General features: G+C 39.9%; 1 protein-coding gene across 1 annotated transcript in view; it reads left to right on the plus strand.

Annotated features, from left to right (window-relative positions):
• Nucleotides 1–14,883, plus strand: part of ttc9b (tetratricopeptide repeat domain 9B) — a 30,788-nt gene extending 15,905 nt beyond the window's left edge. Inside the window, exons 2-3 of the mRNA XM_063004584.1 lie at nt 13,004–13,186; nt 14,173–14,883. Of these exons, the coding sequence (XP_062860654.1) occupies nt 13,004–13,186; nt 14,173–14,267 (278 nt within the window). The 3' untranslated portion in view covers nt 14,268–14,883. The remainder of the gene's footprint in view (nt 1–13,003; nt 13,187–14,172) is intronic.
• The last annotated feature ends 717 nt before the right edge of the window (nt 14,884–15,600 follow it).

Consider the following 15,600-nt stretch of genomic DNA (forward strand, 5'->3'; position numbering starts at 1 on the left):
ATATAATACACACAAAACATATATTGGAAATGTAGAGTAGAAATAAACAAATAATATGTAAGTTCAGATAAAAAACAACAACAGATTAGTGACTGTATTTTGCCATTTTACTGAATGTGTGAGTGAGCGATGTCCTACAGTACGATGAACTTTCATACTTTGTCTAGGGAGTATCCCTACCTTTCTCTCAGTGTTTCCCAATTCTGCCACATAACACCACAACTCTGACCTAGTAGAGGCAAAAATTGAAAATGTGTGGATAAAAATAAATGGTGAACATAAAACACTAATAAAACACAATTTGTAATAAATAGCAAATAATATATTGTACCTTCTTCAGGTGTCATGGTGACTCGGTGGGTAGTGTGTCACCTCACAGCAAGTAGGTCCTGGGTTCCCAGGTGGAGCGGTCCTGGTTCTTTCTGTGCATGTTTTCCCTGTGTCTGTATGGGTTTCCTCCAGGAGCTCTGGTTTCCTCCCGCAGTCTAAAGACATGCAGTCAGGTTAATTGGAGTTTCTAAAATTTGCCTTAGGTGTGAATGTATGTGTGTGTCTTTGCCATGTGTCCAGGGTGTTTCCTACCTTGCCTGGTGAATTGTACCGCCGTGAATCGGAGTAGAATAAACTGGTGGTAAAACAGACAATGGATAAATAAATGATTTCTTTTGTTTGTTGGTTTTGAGCTGTCCAGGCAGTGAAGCAGCTTTAAACCATGATGCATCCTCCACCATGTTTTAAAGTTGGATGAGGATTTAGTATTTGGTGTATTTATTTAAAAAATGTATGCCCAAAATGTTCTTTTAGATGGTATTTTGTAAATTGGGACATTTCCTTTATGCATTACCTTTCTTACTTTTACAAGTTTGTGGTTTATTGCCTCCTTCAAAAAGTTCAGCTGGGATTTTGGTGTGATCTTTGCAGGATGCTCTTCGCAGGGAAAGCAGCAACACTACATACGGTATATTTTGACTTTTTGTGGATTGATGTACACAGAAACGCGTTTTGTAGCATTTGCAAGCTGTAAAATTTAAAAATGCTTCGATTCAGGTTCTGTCTGTCCATCACATACCACATCACATTATTTAGGTGGTTAATTACAGAATACAGTACAGGTCAGGAGGTTTGACAAGGACATGGGTAGAGAGATGTCCAGCGGAATTATGGGTTCCTGTATTAGCCATTATAATTCCCTGAGAAGTAATTACAGCCTGAGCGACAGCGAGGTGATCAGCAGCACCTAACGCTAGCTGTAAATTAGCCCTGTGTGCGCTGGACCTGTCAGAGGAGAACAGACCTTGGAAGAACAGTATGGGGGGAGTGAGGGAGATAAAGGAGGAGAAAGAGCAGTGGAGGGACAGTGACAGAGCAATCATGCTCAGTGGAGAATAATGCTGCAGGAGGAGGGCATTTACAATCAATTACATCTGAGATCTCACTTCTACTCGGCCTCACCTTTTGTACCCAGCACACTCATCGCTTTTTATCTCCTGCTATCAGTCATCTCGGTTCTTCTCTGAGTTTTCTGCTCTTGGAGATAAAGAGGCTTTTATTTATTTTAAACTGCAGAAGAAAAGGGCATGATGAAAATCTGCTGGCACACCAACAAACATTTGCCTGTTTCCAAAATCTCAGGCCGCAGCTAGGGTTCAGCTACAGTGCTTTGAAAATAAGCTGTATAAAACTGCTCGTCACCTTTTCCTTTCCTTCCTTTCTTTTTTTATATGTTTCTTTTTTCCCGACTTGAGCGTATCCAATTACCCAATTGCGTTATGCTTCCTCTCTACTGATGCTGATCCATGCCCTGATTGAGGAGAGCCAAAACTAACACACACCCCCTCCGACACGTGCACAGTAGCCTGCATCTTTTCACCTGCATGACGCAAGTTCATATGCGGATCAGCTTTGTGTACAGAGAGCCACACCCTGATCCCCATTATCCCTCGACTCTGTGCAGGCGCCATCAATCAGCTAGCAGAGATTGTTACTGCATCAGTTATGAGGTCCTGTCCGACTCCCACTCAGTATGAACAACAGCAAATCGTTGTTCATGTAGGCGCCCAGCCTGCAAGATAGCAGAGCTGAGTTTCAAACCGATGAGTTTAAAATGTCAGCTCTGGTGTGCTAGTGTGTTTTACTGATGTGCCATCTGAGTGCCCTTTCTTTCCATTCTTGTTAAAGAGTGATTGGTAAGCTAGCTTAACTGATTGGACACATCCAGGCAGGAATCTCATTCATTCATTCATTCATTCACTTATTCATTCATTCACTGTTTGTTTTGCCACGGCTTTATCCTGAACAGGGTTGACCTAATCATTAAAGTCAGGCATTTATCTTAAAGTTTCTAATGAAATACCAAGCCATGACCTAAGCAAATTCCAAAAGATCTGCATAAATGTTGCTGGAATGTAGAAGTTTGAAATTGGCTACAAATGTACACTGTATGGACAAAAACATTGGGACATCCATTTTAATGACAGCATTCATGTGTTTTAGACACAACAATTGCTAACAGTTGTAATAAATCAATTATATGAAGAAAATGATGTGCTTCCAACTTTGCAGCAACAGTTTATGGAGGGCTCTTTCCTGTTCATGTGCACAAAACAAAGTTTGGATTAAACAAAATCCAGTGGTCTGCACAGATCCCTGACATCAGCCCCACTAAACAGCTTTGGAATGAACTGGAACATCAACTGAGGCTTCACTGATCAATATCAGTACCCAGCCATATAATAGCTCTTTTGACTGAATTGGCACAAATTCCCACAGACATACTTCAGGGTCTTGTGAAAAGCCTTCTCAAAAGAATGGCTGTTATTCTAGCTGAAAAGATCACACAGAGGTCTCTCTATTTTAATCATTTGTTTTTGAAATAGGGTGCCCAACACACTTATGGTCAGGTGTCTAAATACTTTTGGCCATGTAGTGTATCTTAATGCTCCAGTAGTCAAACAACAATCATTATTTTTATACAGAATAAAAAACTTAAATTTACCCAGAATTTTCACTTGCCACATTCTGCATGTGTTAAAACATGGCTATGTAATTACATAGTGTAGTGCTAGACTGACCTGTCTGCAGTCCAGACCTGTCTTGATCTAAAACATGCTGTACATTTTAAAGCACAGGATACAACAACAGACACTGTGCTTCAGATATTAATTTTTTCCTTTTTTATTTATGCATTTTCTCCTAATTTAGCGTAGTCAGTTTGTCTTCCGCTGCTGGGGGATCCCTGATTGCAGTCAAGGTGGGTATATTGCTGCTCACGCCTCCTCCGACCCGCGTGCAGCCCTTAGCGGAATCCTTTTTCACCTATGCATTCTGCACAGGCACCTCTCTATCTGCCAATCAGGGTCCTTACACAGAGTTTGAAGACCCCACCCACATAGTCCGGTCATCCCGCCCTAGCAGAACCGTGTCTGCTTAAGGCACTGCCAATCATGCCCGCTAGATGGTGCCCAGCCGACCGGTGGCAATGTCGAGTTTTGAACCGAGCAGTTCAGAATCTTGGCGCTGGTCACAGATATTAATTTTATAATGAGCTTAAAGTATTTTGAAAACAATAAAGTTTATTATAATAAGTAAAACATTATCTAGTGTGTTTGTACTATTTTTATTTGAATACAGGTGGAAGTAAACCTACAAACCAGTGCCTTCTCTTTTTTTACTTTCTAAAAATAATGTTTGCCTTGACAAAAGACTAAAACTATATGAAAATGTTCTGTGAAAATAAACACTGCTTGACTTTCTGTAGACACTAAATGTATCGATCAGTGTTCCTCATGAAGTTAAAGCACTTTAGAGCTCTGCATTGAGACGGATTACTTTTTGTCTCTGACCACTTGGCACTTTATCCTCTCCTCTCATCGCTGAGGCTCAAGCTGAAGATGAAAGTGCATTCAGCCCATTAATGTGCAGCCTGGATGCATCATTATTACACTGTCCACATTTAAGTGCAATTCTGCATATCCACATTGCGATGCCCCATCCATTTGTCTGATGAATGAGAATGTGGTAAGAGTTTTCTCTAATACAGAATGTGGTATGAATTTTCTCTAATACACTAAACGTCTAAAAGTATTAGGACACCGGTCCATGAGCTTGTTGGACATCTCATTTAAAAAACAAATGATATTAAATTAAAGTGACCTATATGTGATCCTTCCAGCTATAACAACAGCCTCTCTTTTGCGAAGGCTTCTCACAAGACTTTGAAGTATGTGTGAGGAAATTTGTGCCCATTCAGACAAAAGCATTTGTTTGGCTGGGCACTGATGTTGGTCAAGAAAGCCTCAGTTGATGTTCCATTTCATTCCAAAGCTGGTCAATGAAGCTGAGGTCAGGGCTCTGTGCAGATCACTAAAATGTCCTTATACCAAGTTTTCTTCATGTCTTTATAAAGCTTGTTTTGTGCACAAGGGGAGTAATGCTGGAACAGGGAACTGTTGCTGCAAGTTGGAAGCACATAATGTCCATTATATCATTGATTTATTACACCTGTTAGAAATGGTTGTGGCTGTCACGCAATAAATTAGAAATTAGAAGGGGTGTCCCAATATATTTGTCCATACTCAGTATATGGCCAAAAATATGTGATGACCAGGCCATTAGAATGTCATTCCAAATCCATGGACATTAAATTGGCAACTTATTTGGAAAGGCTTACCACACAGTTTTGGAGTGTGTATTTGTGTCCAATAGGTCAAAAGAGTCATAAATCAGACTGATGTTGGATGAGAAGGTCTAGCTCACAATCAGCATTCAGACTCACCACAAAGGTGTTCAGTTTGCTTTTGTTCATGGTTCTGTGCAGGCCAATGGAGCTTCTCCACAACAAACTTTTCAAACCACGTCTTTATTTTTTTTCCATTTTTTCCATTTTTCCTCCCAATCTAGTCGTATCCAATTACTTGATTGCGGTACGCTTCGTCTTTACCGTTGCTGACCTCCACTCCTGACTGAGGAAAACCTAGATTAACACATGCCCCCTTCTGACTGCATCTTTTCACTTGCACGAGGCAAGTTTAAATGCGGATCAGCTTTGTGTACGGAGAGCCACACTCTGATCAATGCATGCGCCATCAGTCAGCCAGCAGAGGTCGTAATTGCATCAGTTATGAGGTCCCATCCGGCTCCCACCCTGTATGAACAACAGCCAGTCGTTGTTCATGTAGGCGCCCAGCCCAGCCGGATGGCAAAGCTGAGTTTCAAACCAACGAGTTTGAAATGTCAGCTCTGGTGTGCTAGCATGTTTTACCACTTTAAGAAAGTCACTTTGTCTACTGGGGGACAGTTGTGGGAGGGGACGCTCACATAGTTTTTGCCATACAGTGTATATGTGTTTGGGTTTGGGTGGTGAGACAGATGGTCAGAAAAAAAGAAAAATCAAGGCATTACAATAAGGATCCATTAAGCGTTTATGGTTTGTAACTGAATACAGTAGCAGCTTAGCAGGAACCTGGGAGCCTAAAGTGCTCTGGAGGAGGGGGAGAGTAATGTGAGGGAGACATTGGAGACATTTACTGTTTCACCAATCCAATGCAGATCTCAAAGGGGTGGGGCAGGGGTGTGGGGTCATAACAGGACATGAACATCTGAGAAAAGGACATGATGAGCACAGCTGTGAATTAAAAATCAATGTCACTTATAAGCCACGAGAGGCCGTGCGTTACTGTGATTTTAGCACGGGGATGACGTTTTTGGCACGACGCGAAGCGGAGTGCCTAAAACTTCTTTCCCCGTGCTAAAATCATAGCAGTAACGCACGGTCTCGAGTGGCTTATTGCTTTTATAAAACGGCGGTCAACATAAAATACAATAAATACAACAATGTTTAATTCATAAATGTATTTATTGTGTATAAACTTACAATAAAGCATTCTTCCGCGACGCCAGGTAGTTCGATTAACAGTGTTGCTAGGCAACATGAGGGCGAAAATAACATTAACTTTTTCTTTTCAGTGGCGTATTAATATGGAACGATGTGAGGTGGTCATAGGTGTGCGTTTATCGGGGATTTTACAACGGCTTCGAACGCGGCTCAGCCAATCAGATTTTAGGACCGGAACTATCCGTTTTATAATGTCTGTTTTACCACCACTGTATCTTATTCATCCTAGACATTCCATTCCATTACAAGGCAAACACACCCACCCACACACACACACACACACACACACACACACACACACACACACACACACACACACACACACAGGGCAATTAGTACCTCCAGTTCACCTGACTTCATGTTTTTGAACTGTGGAAGGAAACCAGAGTTCCCGAAGAAAACTATGCAGACACAGGGACCTGGTCCACTCCTCCTGGGCATTAAACCAGGGTCCATCATCAAATAATACTCAACAAAAAATACATTGATCGCTTAGGTATGTTTGTTTATTAATCCTAATAATTGGGATCTGTAATTTAGGTGTTCATTTTATTCATCTCATTGTCCTGGTCAGAGCCCTGGTGGGTGGGATGCAGGTCAGGACTACACACCGGATGCAGGGCATAACACTCTTTCACTTACTAACTGATTTACTTTATCATTTACAACTAGGGCCAATTTAGAGAATCCAGTTTAACTTCTGCATTTTCTGGGAAAATTGCATGAGGAATTACATGAGGACTAGAGGATGAAATGACAAAACAAAGCGTGAAAGAAATTAAGGAGGGAATGCAGAGCAAAAATGGAAAGGGGAGCAGAATAAAGGACATAAATGAATTAGGAATGGAGGAAGAAATAAAAAGGGTTTTAGATGGAAGATTTAAGAGAAAAATATAGAAAAAGGGAAGGGAAAAGGAAAAAAAGGAGTGAAGAAGACATTTTATTTCCTCGGTCTGGTGGCCAGGAATTTCTGTGTGGAGTTTGCATGTTCTCCCTGTGTCCACATGGGTTTCCCTATATGTGTCTGTCTGATCTGTAGTGGACCAACAACCTGCCTGGGTTGTTTCCTACGTTCCCCCCTATGAATCAGACCCACCATTACCAGGATAAAGTGGTGGGAAAACAAATAATGAATAAATGAATGAAGTGGAAAAATGGAAGCAGGAAAGCAAAGAGGCACAAAGGGAGGAATGGAAGAAATGAAGAAAGGAATTGCAGGAAGAATGGAGGGATGAATAAAAGGAGGAGTGAAATGTGGAACAGAGGAATGTACACAGAAGAGACATGGACAAAGGTGAAGAGATGAATTGGAAGGAGGCATTGATGAAGGAATGGCAGGAGGAATGAAAGAATAAAGCTAAATGAAGAAAAGAATAGAAAAAAATGAATAATAGAAATAGATGGAGGAACAGAGAGTGACAGAATGTGGCACCATGCTGTGGTCAACTAGTTCTGCTGTCTACCACACGCATTAAGCTTGACCTGTGCTAATCAGCCAGACTCTCAGGAGACACCATAAAAAATCATCATCCCATCAGTACACTGACAATGCCTTACAGGAATATCAGGAATTCTAATGAAGCTTACGGGGTTTTTCTGAAGCTTGATTCTCAACAACTAAACAAATTCTTTACTTGCCTTCTAAATTTTTGTGCTCTTAAAGAACTTGTAGTAAAAGCATGTAGTGGACCTTTAAAACTCATTAAAAACGCATCATTAGACCCTAACGTACCCATAATTTAAATAGTTAAATAATTCATTTATTGTCTGTTTTACCACCACTGTATCCTATTCCTTGGGTAAAAGGTAGGAAACACCCTAGACAGGTCGCCAGTCCATCACAGGGCAAACGCACACACGCACATACACACACATTTACATTTTCACTATTTATCCAGAGCGATTTCCAATTATGACCAAACACAGTTTGAGCAATTGAGGGTTTAGGACCTTGCTCAGGGGCCCAACTGTGGTGGTGGTGAGGCTTGAACCGGCAACTTTATGATTACTAGTTCAGTATCTTAACCACTGAGCTACCACTTCCCACCCACACCCACACCCACACCCACACCCACAGCCACAGCCACAGCCACACCCACACCCACCCACACCCACACCCACAGCCACACCCACACCCACACACACACACACACACACAGCGTAGAGCAATTAGTAACTACAATTCACCTGACTTCATGTTTTTGAACTGTAGGAGGAAACCAGAGTTTTTACAGGAATATCGGGAATTATAAAGAAGCTGGGTTTTACTGAAGCTTGAATCCATGTTGAATCTCAACAACTAAACAAATTGAATCCTCATTTGTCTTCTAAATCCATGCCTCAAACACACTGTAATGTGCAGATTAGTTAGATATTGAACACCACCATCCTTGCCAGGGAACATTTTCTTCTTCCTGTGTACAGAAACTTAAAAACACTGACTCCCACTCGAATTCCACTGAGAATGTAGCTTACAAAAGCTGTTTACATGGAGACAATCAACAGTGTTTCTCACAGTGTGAAATATACCTGACAAAGAACTGGGCTGATGTTGCACTTCTGGTGATAGCTAGACTGCTATTAAGTGCTAGCGTGTTCCATGTACAGAGCTATTTTTGTCAGTGTTTTGGATAATTAGCGAAAAGCGAATGCATAACATTAACCTGAAAAGAGTGATCTGACATTGGTGTGCAGTGGGTTTTTGAGACTCGTCTGTTAGAAGTGGAATATTTATTAATTTATAAATTACACACATTGGTTACATTCATGACAGAAACAGTAGTTACTGGTTACACAAGATTCATCAGTTCAAGTCTTTAATGTCAAACACAGTCATGGACAATTTTGTATCTCCAATCCACCTCACATGCACGTCTTTGGACTGTGGGAGGAAACCAGAGCTCCCAGAGGAAACCCACGGAGACACGGGGAGAACATGCAAACTCCAAACAGAAAGGACCCAGCCCGCTCCACCTGGGAATCGAACCCAGGATTTTCTTGCTGTGAGGCAACAGTGCTACCCACTAGAGGTAGAATAAAAGATTAAAAGAAATCTTGTGGGACATGCTACTTATAACTACATACTGTATTTTGGCCGACTTTGTTATAAACAGTTTCCATAAATCACATTTGGATAATTGGGTTTTAAACATAATATGTATATGCAAAGTGAAAATCATTGGATTCATTAGAGTAATACCTGATTTATTAAGTTATGCGTGTAATTTTGCAATAAAACCCCACTGCTCTTGAAAATGCTTGCTTGATTTTTAAAACAGATAAAACATTAACACATTTATGGATTTGGAAGGTGGTTTAATCCAAAGTGACTTACAATTAGGACAGGATATGATCCAAAAAACTGAAGGTTAAAGATTGGTCAGAGGTTCAGCAGTGACAGCTTGGCCTTCTAATCAGCAGTCGAACACTTTAGCTGCTTATTCTCTACTTCCAATGAGGAAACAGAAACAGTAAAAATATGAGGGTGGGATATGTGTGGGACATAGTTAAATTTAATACACACACACAGATCTGATTCTAACCCCACTGAACACTTTTGGGATGAACTGTAATGTCTAATGTGAGCCAGACCTTCTCCCAACATCTGCGACTGTTCTTACAAATGCTCTTTACACTGAATGGGTACAAACCACAGACACATGACATAATCTTGTGGATAATCTAGATATTAGTATTACATTGCTTGTGCATTAAATCTTTATAGTTGTTAAATTTTTATGTTGGTGCTTGAGTTGTGGCTGGGAGTCTAAAGTACAGAGATGAGCAACATGTCTGTCATTGAGCTGTTGTGAAATGTAAGCAGATAAGAAACTACACTTAGCATAGAATGGAGGTTCCAAAGTCCAGCATCCAATGTGATGTGACTAGAGTGGTATAAAGGGAGGCCCTCAGTTCATACACTGCTGTAAGAACCCATGATCGTGCCGGTAAATTCTCCAATCCAGTCAACTGTAAACTGTTTCCTTCTATCATCTGACCTTATTTCTTCACAACAAAGCCTTTCTAGAAGAGTATAGGTTATATTGGTCAGATGCTGACATATTTTGGCCATATATTAAAGTTTTAAAATAAATAATACTATACAGTAGATGGGGCCCTTGGAGTTGTGGGGTCTTACTCCTGGCCTGGTACTGTGTAGTGTTTATGTGCCAGATGTGTCAGGTGGAATTACAAGGCCAAACACTGACAGTATCTTTAGTCTGAGTCAGATACCCAGCTAATATTAAAGCTCTGTTAGATCCATGACTCATTTTAGTGCAGATGTTCTTTCAGGGTCCAATGCGTCTAATCTGATCTTTCACAGAGCTATTAATTATCTGTACTATTTTTCATTCCTGCTGAACACCTCTAATGTTTTATTCATTTCACATGGAAATGGGAGAGGAAATTGGATTTTATCTGTCTTGTAATGTTAAAAATAAACAAGGAAGCTTTAAAGTAGCCGTTATTCATTTTTATAAATCATTTGGTCAAGGTTGCTTTGAGTCTGTCGCCGGCCAGTAACATTGGACCCCAGGCATAAATGCAGCCCAAATACACACTTACTCCATTCACTCCAGTCACACACACACATTTCAAAAGCAAGTAGCCAATCTATCATCTGCATGTTTTTGAAAAAAGTGGAAGGAATTATTAGAATTCTGATTTTGTAACCTTAACACCCATCACATTCAAGTGATCTTGTTAAACATCTCATTTTGAAGCAGATAACATTAATATGAACTATTTGGTACAGGTGTTAACTCCCTTTTAAACACAGTTTGGCTATATTTGCTCAAACCAATTTCAGTGTACTGTACACATGTATACGTATATATCTGCCCTAGATTATTATTATTCTTGCCGTGGCCATATCAATAAATCAAGTTTGACTACACATTAAGATAGAACAATGTCCTCCTGCCTAGGTGTTAAAGAAAACCCAGAATGTTTATAACCTTTATTCTGAGAGATAATATGATTACCAAATGTTCAAGAACTAAGAACTCCAGGGTGCTCAGGTGGCACAATGTTAAAACACACTAGCCCACCATTGCTGAGTCTTGAGCTCTTGAGTTGGAATTGCTATCAGCCGGCTAGGTGCTTACCTAGACACATGATTGGGGAGGGACAATGGCTGAAACAGGGTTCCTTATTGCTGGTGTAAATGGGGCCTCTGCTGACTGGTCTAGGAACCTGCACATGGTACTGTGCTCTGTAAGATCCGCCCCTGGCAGGTAAAAAGAAGCTGTCGGAGGGGCCTCTGCACTTCTCGGGTTATGGGGTGGGGGTGGCAGCCACAACTAGATTGGATGCAAAAGGGGGAAAAAGAACTAAGATTTACAGCCCCTCCCCATCCAACCACCTTTCCAATAAAAATAAACTTGAAGAAACATGGTTGAAATGTTTGGATGAATGGATGCCCTTTTAGGTGCTAATTGGGAAAACAGTACTGAGTTTGCTTTAAGGTAACTTTACAGATGAAATTCCGATTAAACCATCGATTTCTGTTCTCATTTTGCTGTGTTTTGTTGGTGCTAAATTTTGCCTCCACCCACCATGTCCAAGATTTTAATAATAGAGGTTACATAATAATAGGTATTACATAGCTTAATTTCCATAATTGTGACAAGCCTGCTTATGTGCTGCAGTTGTGATGGATGGGTTTGTTTCAAATTTGCTGCATTATACATTTAACCAAGGTGAAGAAAGCATAGTTTCTCTCTTCTTGCAGATAAAACAATTACCACATTAATAGCACATAGCTTAGCAAAGCTAAATAGTCCAATCAGATCTTCATGCTGTGATAATGAACTTATCTGCACTCTGATTAATGCAGAGAGGATTCAAGCGCCAGTGCTTATATATGGCTGCTGTAAAAAGGGTTTCTGATCTATTCCTGAACCACCCATTTGTTTTACTATGAGCTTATTTTAGCTCCTATCTTTAACTTCTCTTTCTAGCTGAGAAGTGATGTGTCAGTTTTAGACTTTTATCTATAGGTTAACTTTTCTATTTTCTACCCAGGCGCTCTCTCTTTTCCTTACATTTCATTATAGCTGCTCAGCCATCTTATTGTTGGTTTCGTTTTCTCTCTCAGTTCACTGTTCGGTTCAGTTGTAGCATGACTTGATTTACCTGCAGTGTGGCATTGTGTAAGATTTACTTTGAAGATTTTGTACTAATAGTTGTTGTGATGGTGTCAGTTTTTCACAGTTTTATTTGGAGACCTTGCTGCACTGTATTATTACTGGCTGCAAGTCCTTACATGAGATATATTTGAGGACATTTGTAGTAGTAGAAGTAGTTCGCAGGCCTCATAATCTACATAGAGAAGAAATACATTTTCAAAAGCCTCGCACCAACAAATCCACTTTTTCTGAATATTCATCTGTCTGTTCTTTTTGTCCACAGTCAGTGGGGTCCTAGCTGTTTTTTTTTTATTAGTAAATGCGGTAGAGGGGGTTGACTAAGTGTACAGAGCAACAAATGGGCTACAAACAGTAACTGCATACCTGCAAAGTGCATCCATATAGAAGGTGTAGCTTATGAAATTGCCAGTTAATGTATGTCCAATACAGGTGTTCCTAATAAAGTGTTTAATGATTGTGTATTCATCCTTATTAGTGATTATTATTCATTTATTATTATTATTATTATTATAACTAACCGGTATTTAGTGCTCATGTGTGGAGTATTGGCATATTCTTTGTTTTGTTTTTTAGCTCATCATATTTAAATGGATGCCTAAATTCTAATGGCAGCACAGTGGTGCCACATAGCTACACTATGTGTTTCTTATATCCACATACTATCATTGCAAAGTTTTTGCATGTTCTCCCCACATCCAAGTAGGTTTTCTCCAGACACTACAGTTTGCTGCCACCTCTAAAGTGCCCTTTGGTGTAAATGAGTAAATGTGATGCTTTGAGATGGATTGTGACCCTGACCATATTTCTCATGTCTACATGTACATGTATTCTTGTGTGTGTGTGTGTGTGTGTGTGTGTGTGTGTGTGATGGAAAATGTGTATCTAAGATACTTAAATTCTTAAATCTGCTGTTTTTAGACGTGTGGTTTACATAACCTCTGTTTATTTCTGTCTGTAGCGTGTTTGCTTCAGTCAGAGCTGGTGAATTATGAGCGAGTGAAGGAGTATTGTTTGAAGGTGCTGGGCCATCAGCAGGATCATTTTAAAGCCATGTACCGTGCCGGCATCGCCTTCTACCACCTGGGGGACTACGAATGCGCCCTGCGCTACCTCCGTGATGCCAAGGGACGTGAGCCCACAGGTAGCTCTAAATGTTGTTGATTTTAAATGAGTATAAAGAAAAGAGTTTTTGAATCTGTGCCACCCTCTTTTTGTCAGCTTGAACTTATGGTCCTTCTCCCCGCACAGTTGTAATTGCAAATAATCAACTGTTCTGCAGAGCTGTATTTTGCTTTAAATAAGTCCTTATCATTTAAACGATGTAGCAAATTAACAAAAAGGATACTGTAGTAATTAAGAATAACAGTACATATTGTTAATACTGCCATGTCACAATTATTCAACCCCTATGTAATATTGCTGATTTTAAAACCTACTGCTAGTCTGTAGGACCTAAAGTTGGGATACAACCCGATTAAATCTTCATTCATTTGCTTTATCTGTGATGTGTCATATAAACACCATCCAGAGATGAGATTCAAGTGTTCATGGTGTGTTGGAACCATGGTAAAGTGTAAGGAGCTGTTACAAAAGCTCAGAGAGAAGGACATTTCATTGCTCAAATGAAGCAATGGGTATAAGATGTCCAAGGTCTTGAATGGCAGTATTGTCCAGAAGTTCCAAACAGTAGCAAACCTGTCTGGCCATGAGACAGAAATGAAGGCTGTAAAAAATGGTGTAAGAGTACACTATATGGTTAAAAGTATGTTAATACTTGACCCTGAGCTTGTTGGACAGCCAATTTAAAAACCAAAAGATCCCCCCTTTCCAATTCACAGCTATCACAGCCTCCACTCTTCTGTGGCTTTTAAGGCGTCTCACTTTGGGCACAGGAATAGAAAAGGGCACTTCCCAAATTGTTGCCACAAAGGTGGAGGCATATACTTACACACCTGCTAGCAGCAGCTGTGGCTAAAACAGCTGAAATTAATACCTTAGGCCATACAGTGTGTATTGCTTGCATATTTCCTCTAGAAAAAAGTCATTGATTAAACATACAATGTGTATAGAAAAAGAAAGCGATTTTTTACCTTTGATGTTCTGCCTCTCTTTTCTATCCTTCTGCAGATACGAACGTGCTGCGCTACATCCAGCTGACAGAAATGAAGATGAGTAAGAGCGTTCAACAGGTCCGAGAAAGCAACAAAGAGGCTTTGGGTTAATCTGCCCATACAGCTGTTCATCCGGCCATTCTTCTCTTCACAAATCTTTCCCTCTTTTCCTCATTGCCCGCCCATACTATGGACTACCAGGACCCCTGTACTGTGCCCTTTTCTGAAGACGGATTGCTTTTGGCACAGATAACAAACATATTTGACTTACTTGCCCTCTCGCTCCTTTCTGACTCATTTCTTTCCCTTTAAAAGCAAACCGCCCCGGTGCTGTTTCCCAGGTACTGACTGACAACCATAAAATGTAAAAAAACAAATTAAAGAAGCAATGAGGTGGTCTGAAGAAGGTTTTACACGGACCTGTTAATGGACATTAAGCAAACATCTGGGAGTTGAACAAGCAGTAAAGTGTAGCTTTAGAGAAGTGGAGATGTTTTACTGTGTGGCCACCATCTGTTAGAGCACATATCAAGAGCCACAGTGCTGCAGCAAAGCAAACACTCACATAGTAGGGCCGATGATTATACAGACGACACTCAAAGTCAAGTGCAAACCCATTTTATACCTCCTCCTTTCTCAGGAGAGAGGTCACTTTACAGAATGCAATTCAGTCTCATTTCAATCTATTTGGTTGTGTTTTCATTGTCCAGGTTCTCATCCCCACCACTATGCTTTGGAAATGTGGGTGATTTTTCTCAGTTTTTTAACTGTTTAAATTTAAGGGCTAATTCTTACATTTGTAATTTGTCCTTTGATATAAGTTACTTAGATTGTAGTTTAGTCTAATTGTCTTTTCTTAAGAAAGAAAAAAACAAATTCTAGAGTTAACAGGTATGTTGAGAACCCACATCTTGCTTTGTCATCTACTGGATAGTTAAACATACAGTAGGATGGGTAGGATTTCACCCCTTTTAGAGATCGACAAATTAAAGTATTTCATGACAGCAAATGCAATTCATTACAAAGTATCATATCATTTATACAGACAGAGCTTTAAATTATAATGCACATTGCTTACCTGCTTTACATAATCATAACTACATTACATCATAACTACATATTGTTATTCTGCTATAAATATGGCCTACGCGATGATATTCAGGCATGTCAGCAATTTTGATCACTGGACGCAAGTGAAGCAAAGTAAATGCGTTTCCTGTTCTGATTTGTCAGACCTTGGTGGTTCACATCATTTGTTTTGTAAAGAAAACCTTATCCGAATCTTACAAAAAGTGTTTCGGCTTAAAATAGCTTTCCCAGCATTCATTTTACCAATGGGTTATCTGTATTTTTATTTTATAGCTAAACTGACTTTTAAATGCTGTTTTATTCATCAAACATGTAATTTCTCTTTTAAGTTTTAGTTAAAAAATTTCTTTTTGAT

Source organism: Trichomycterus rosablanca, chromosome 11 (genome assembly GCF_030014385.1).
Source record: "Trichomycterus rosablanca isolate fTriRos1 chromosome 11, fTriRos1.hap1, whole genome shotgun sequence".
NCBI classification, from domain to species: domain Eukaryota; kingdom Metazoa; phylum Chordata; class Actinopteri; order Siluriformes; family Trichomycteridae; genus Trichomycterus; species Trichomycterus rosablanca.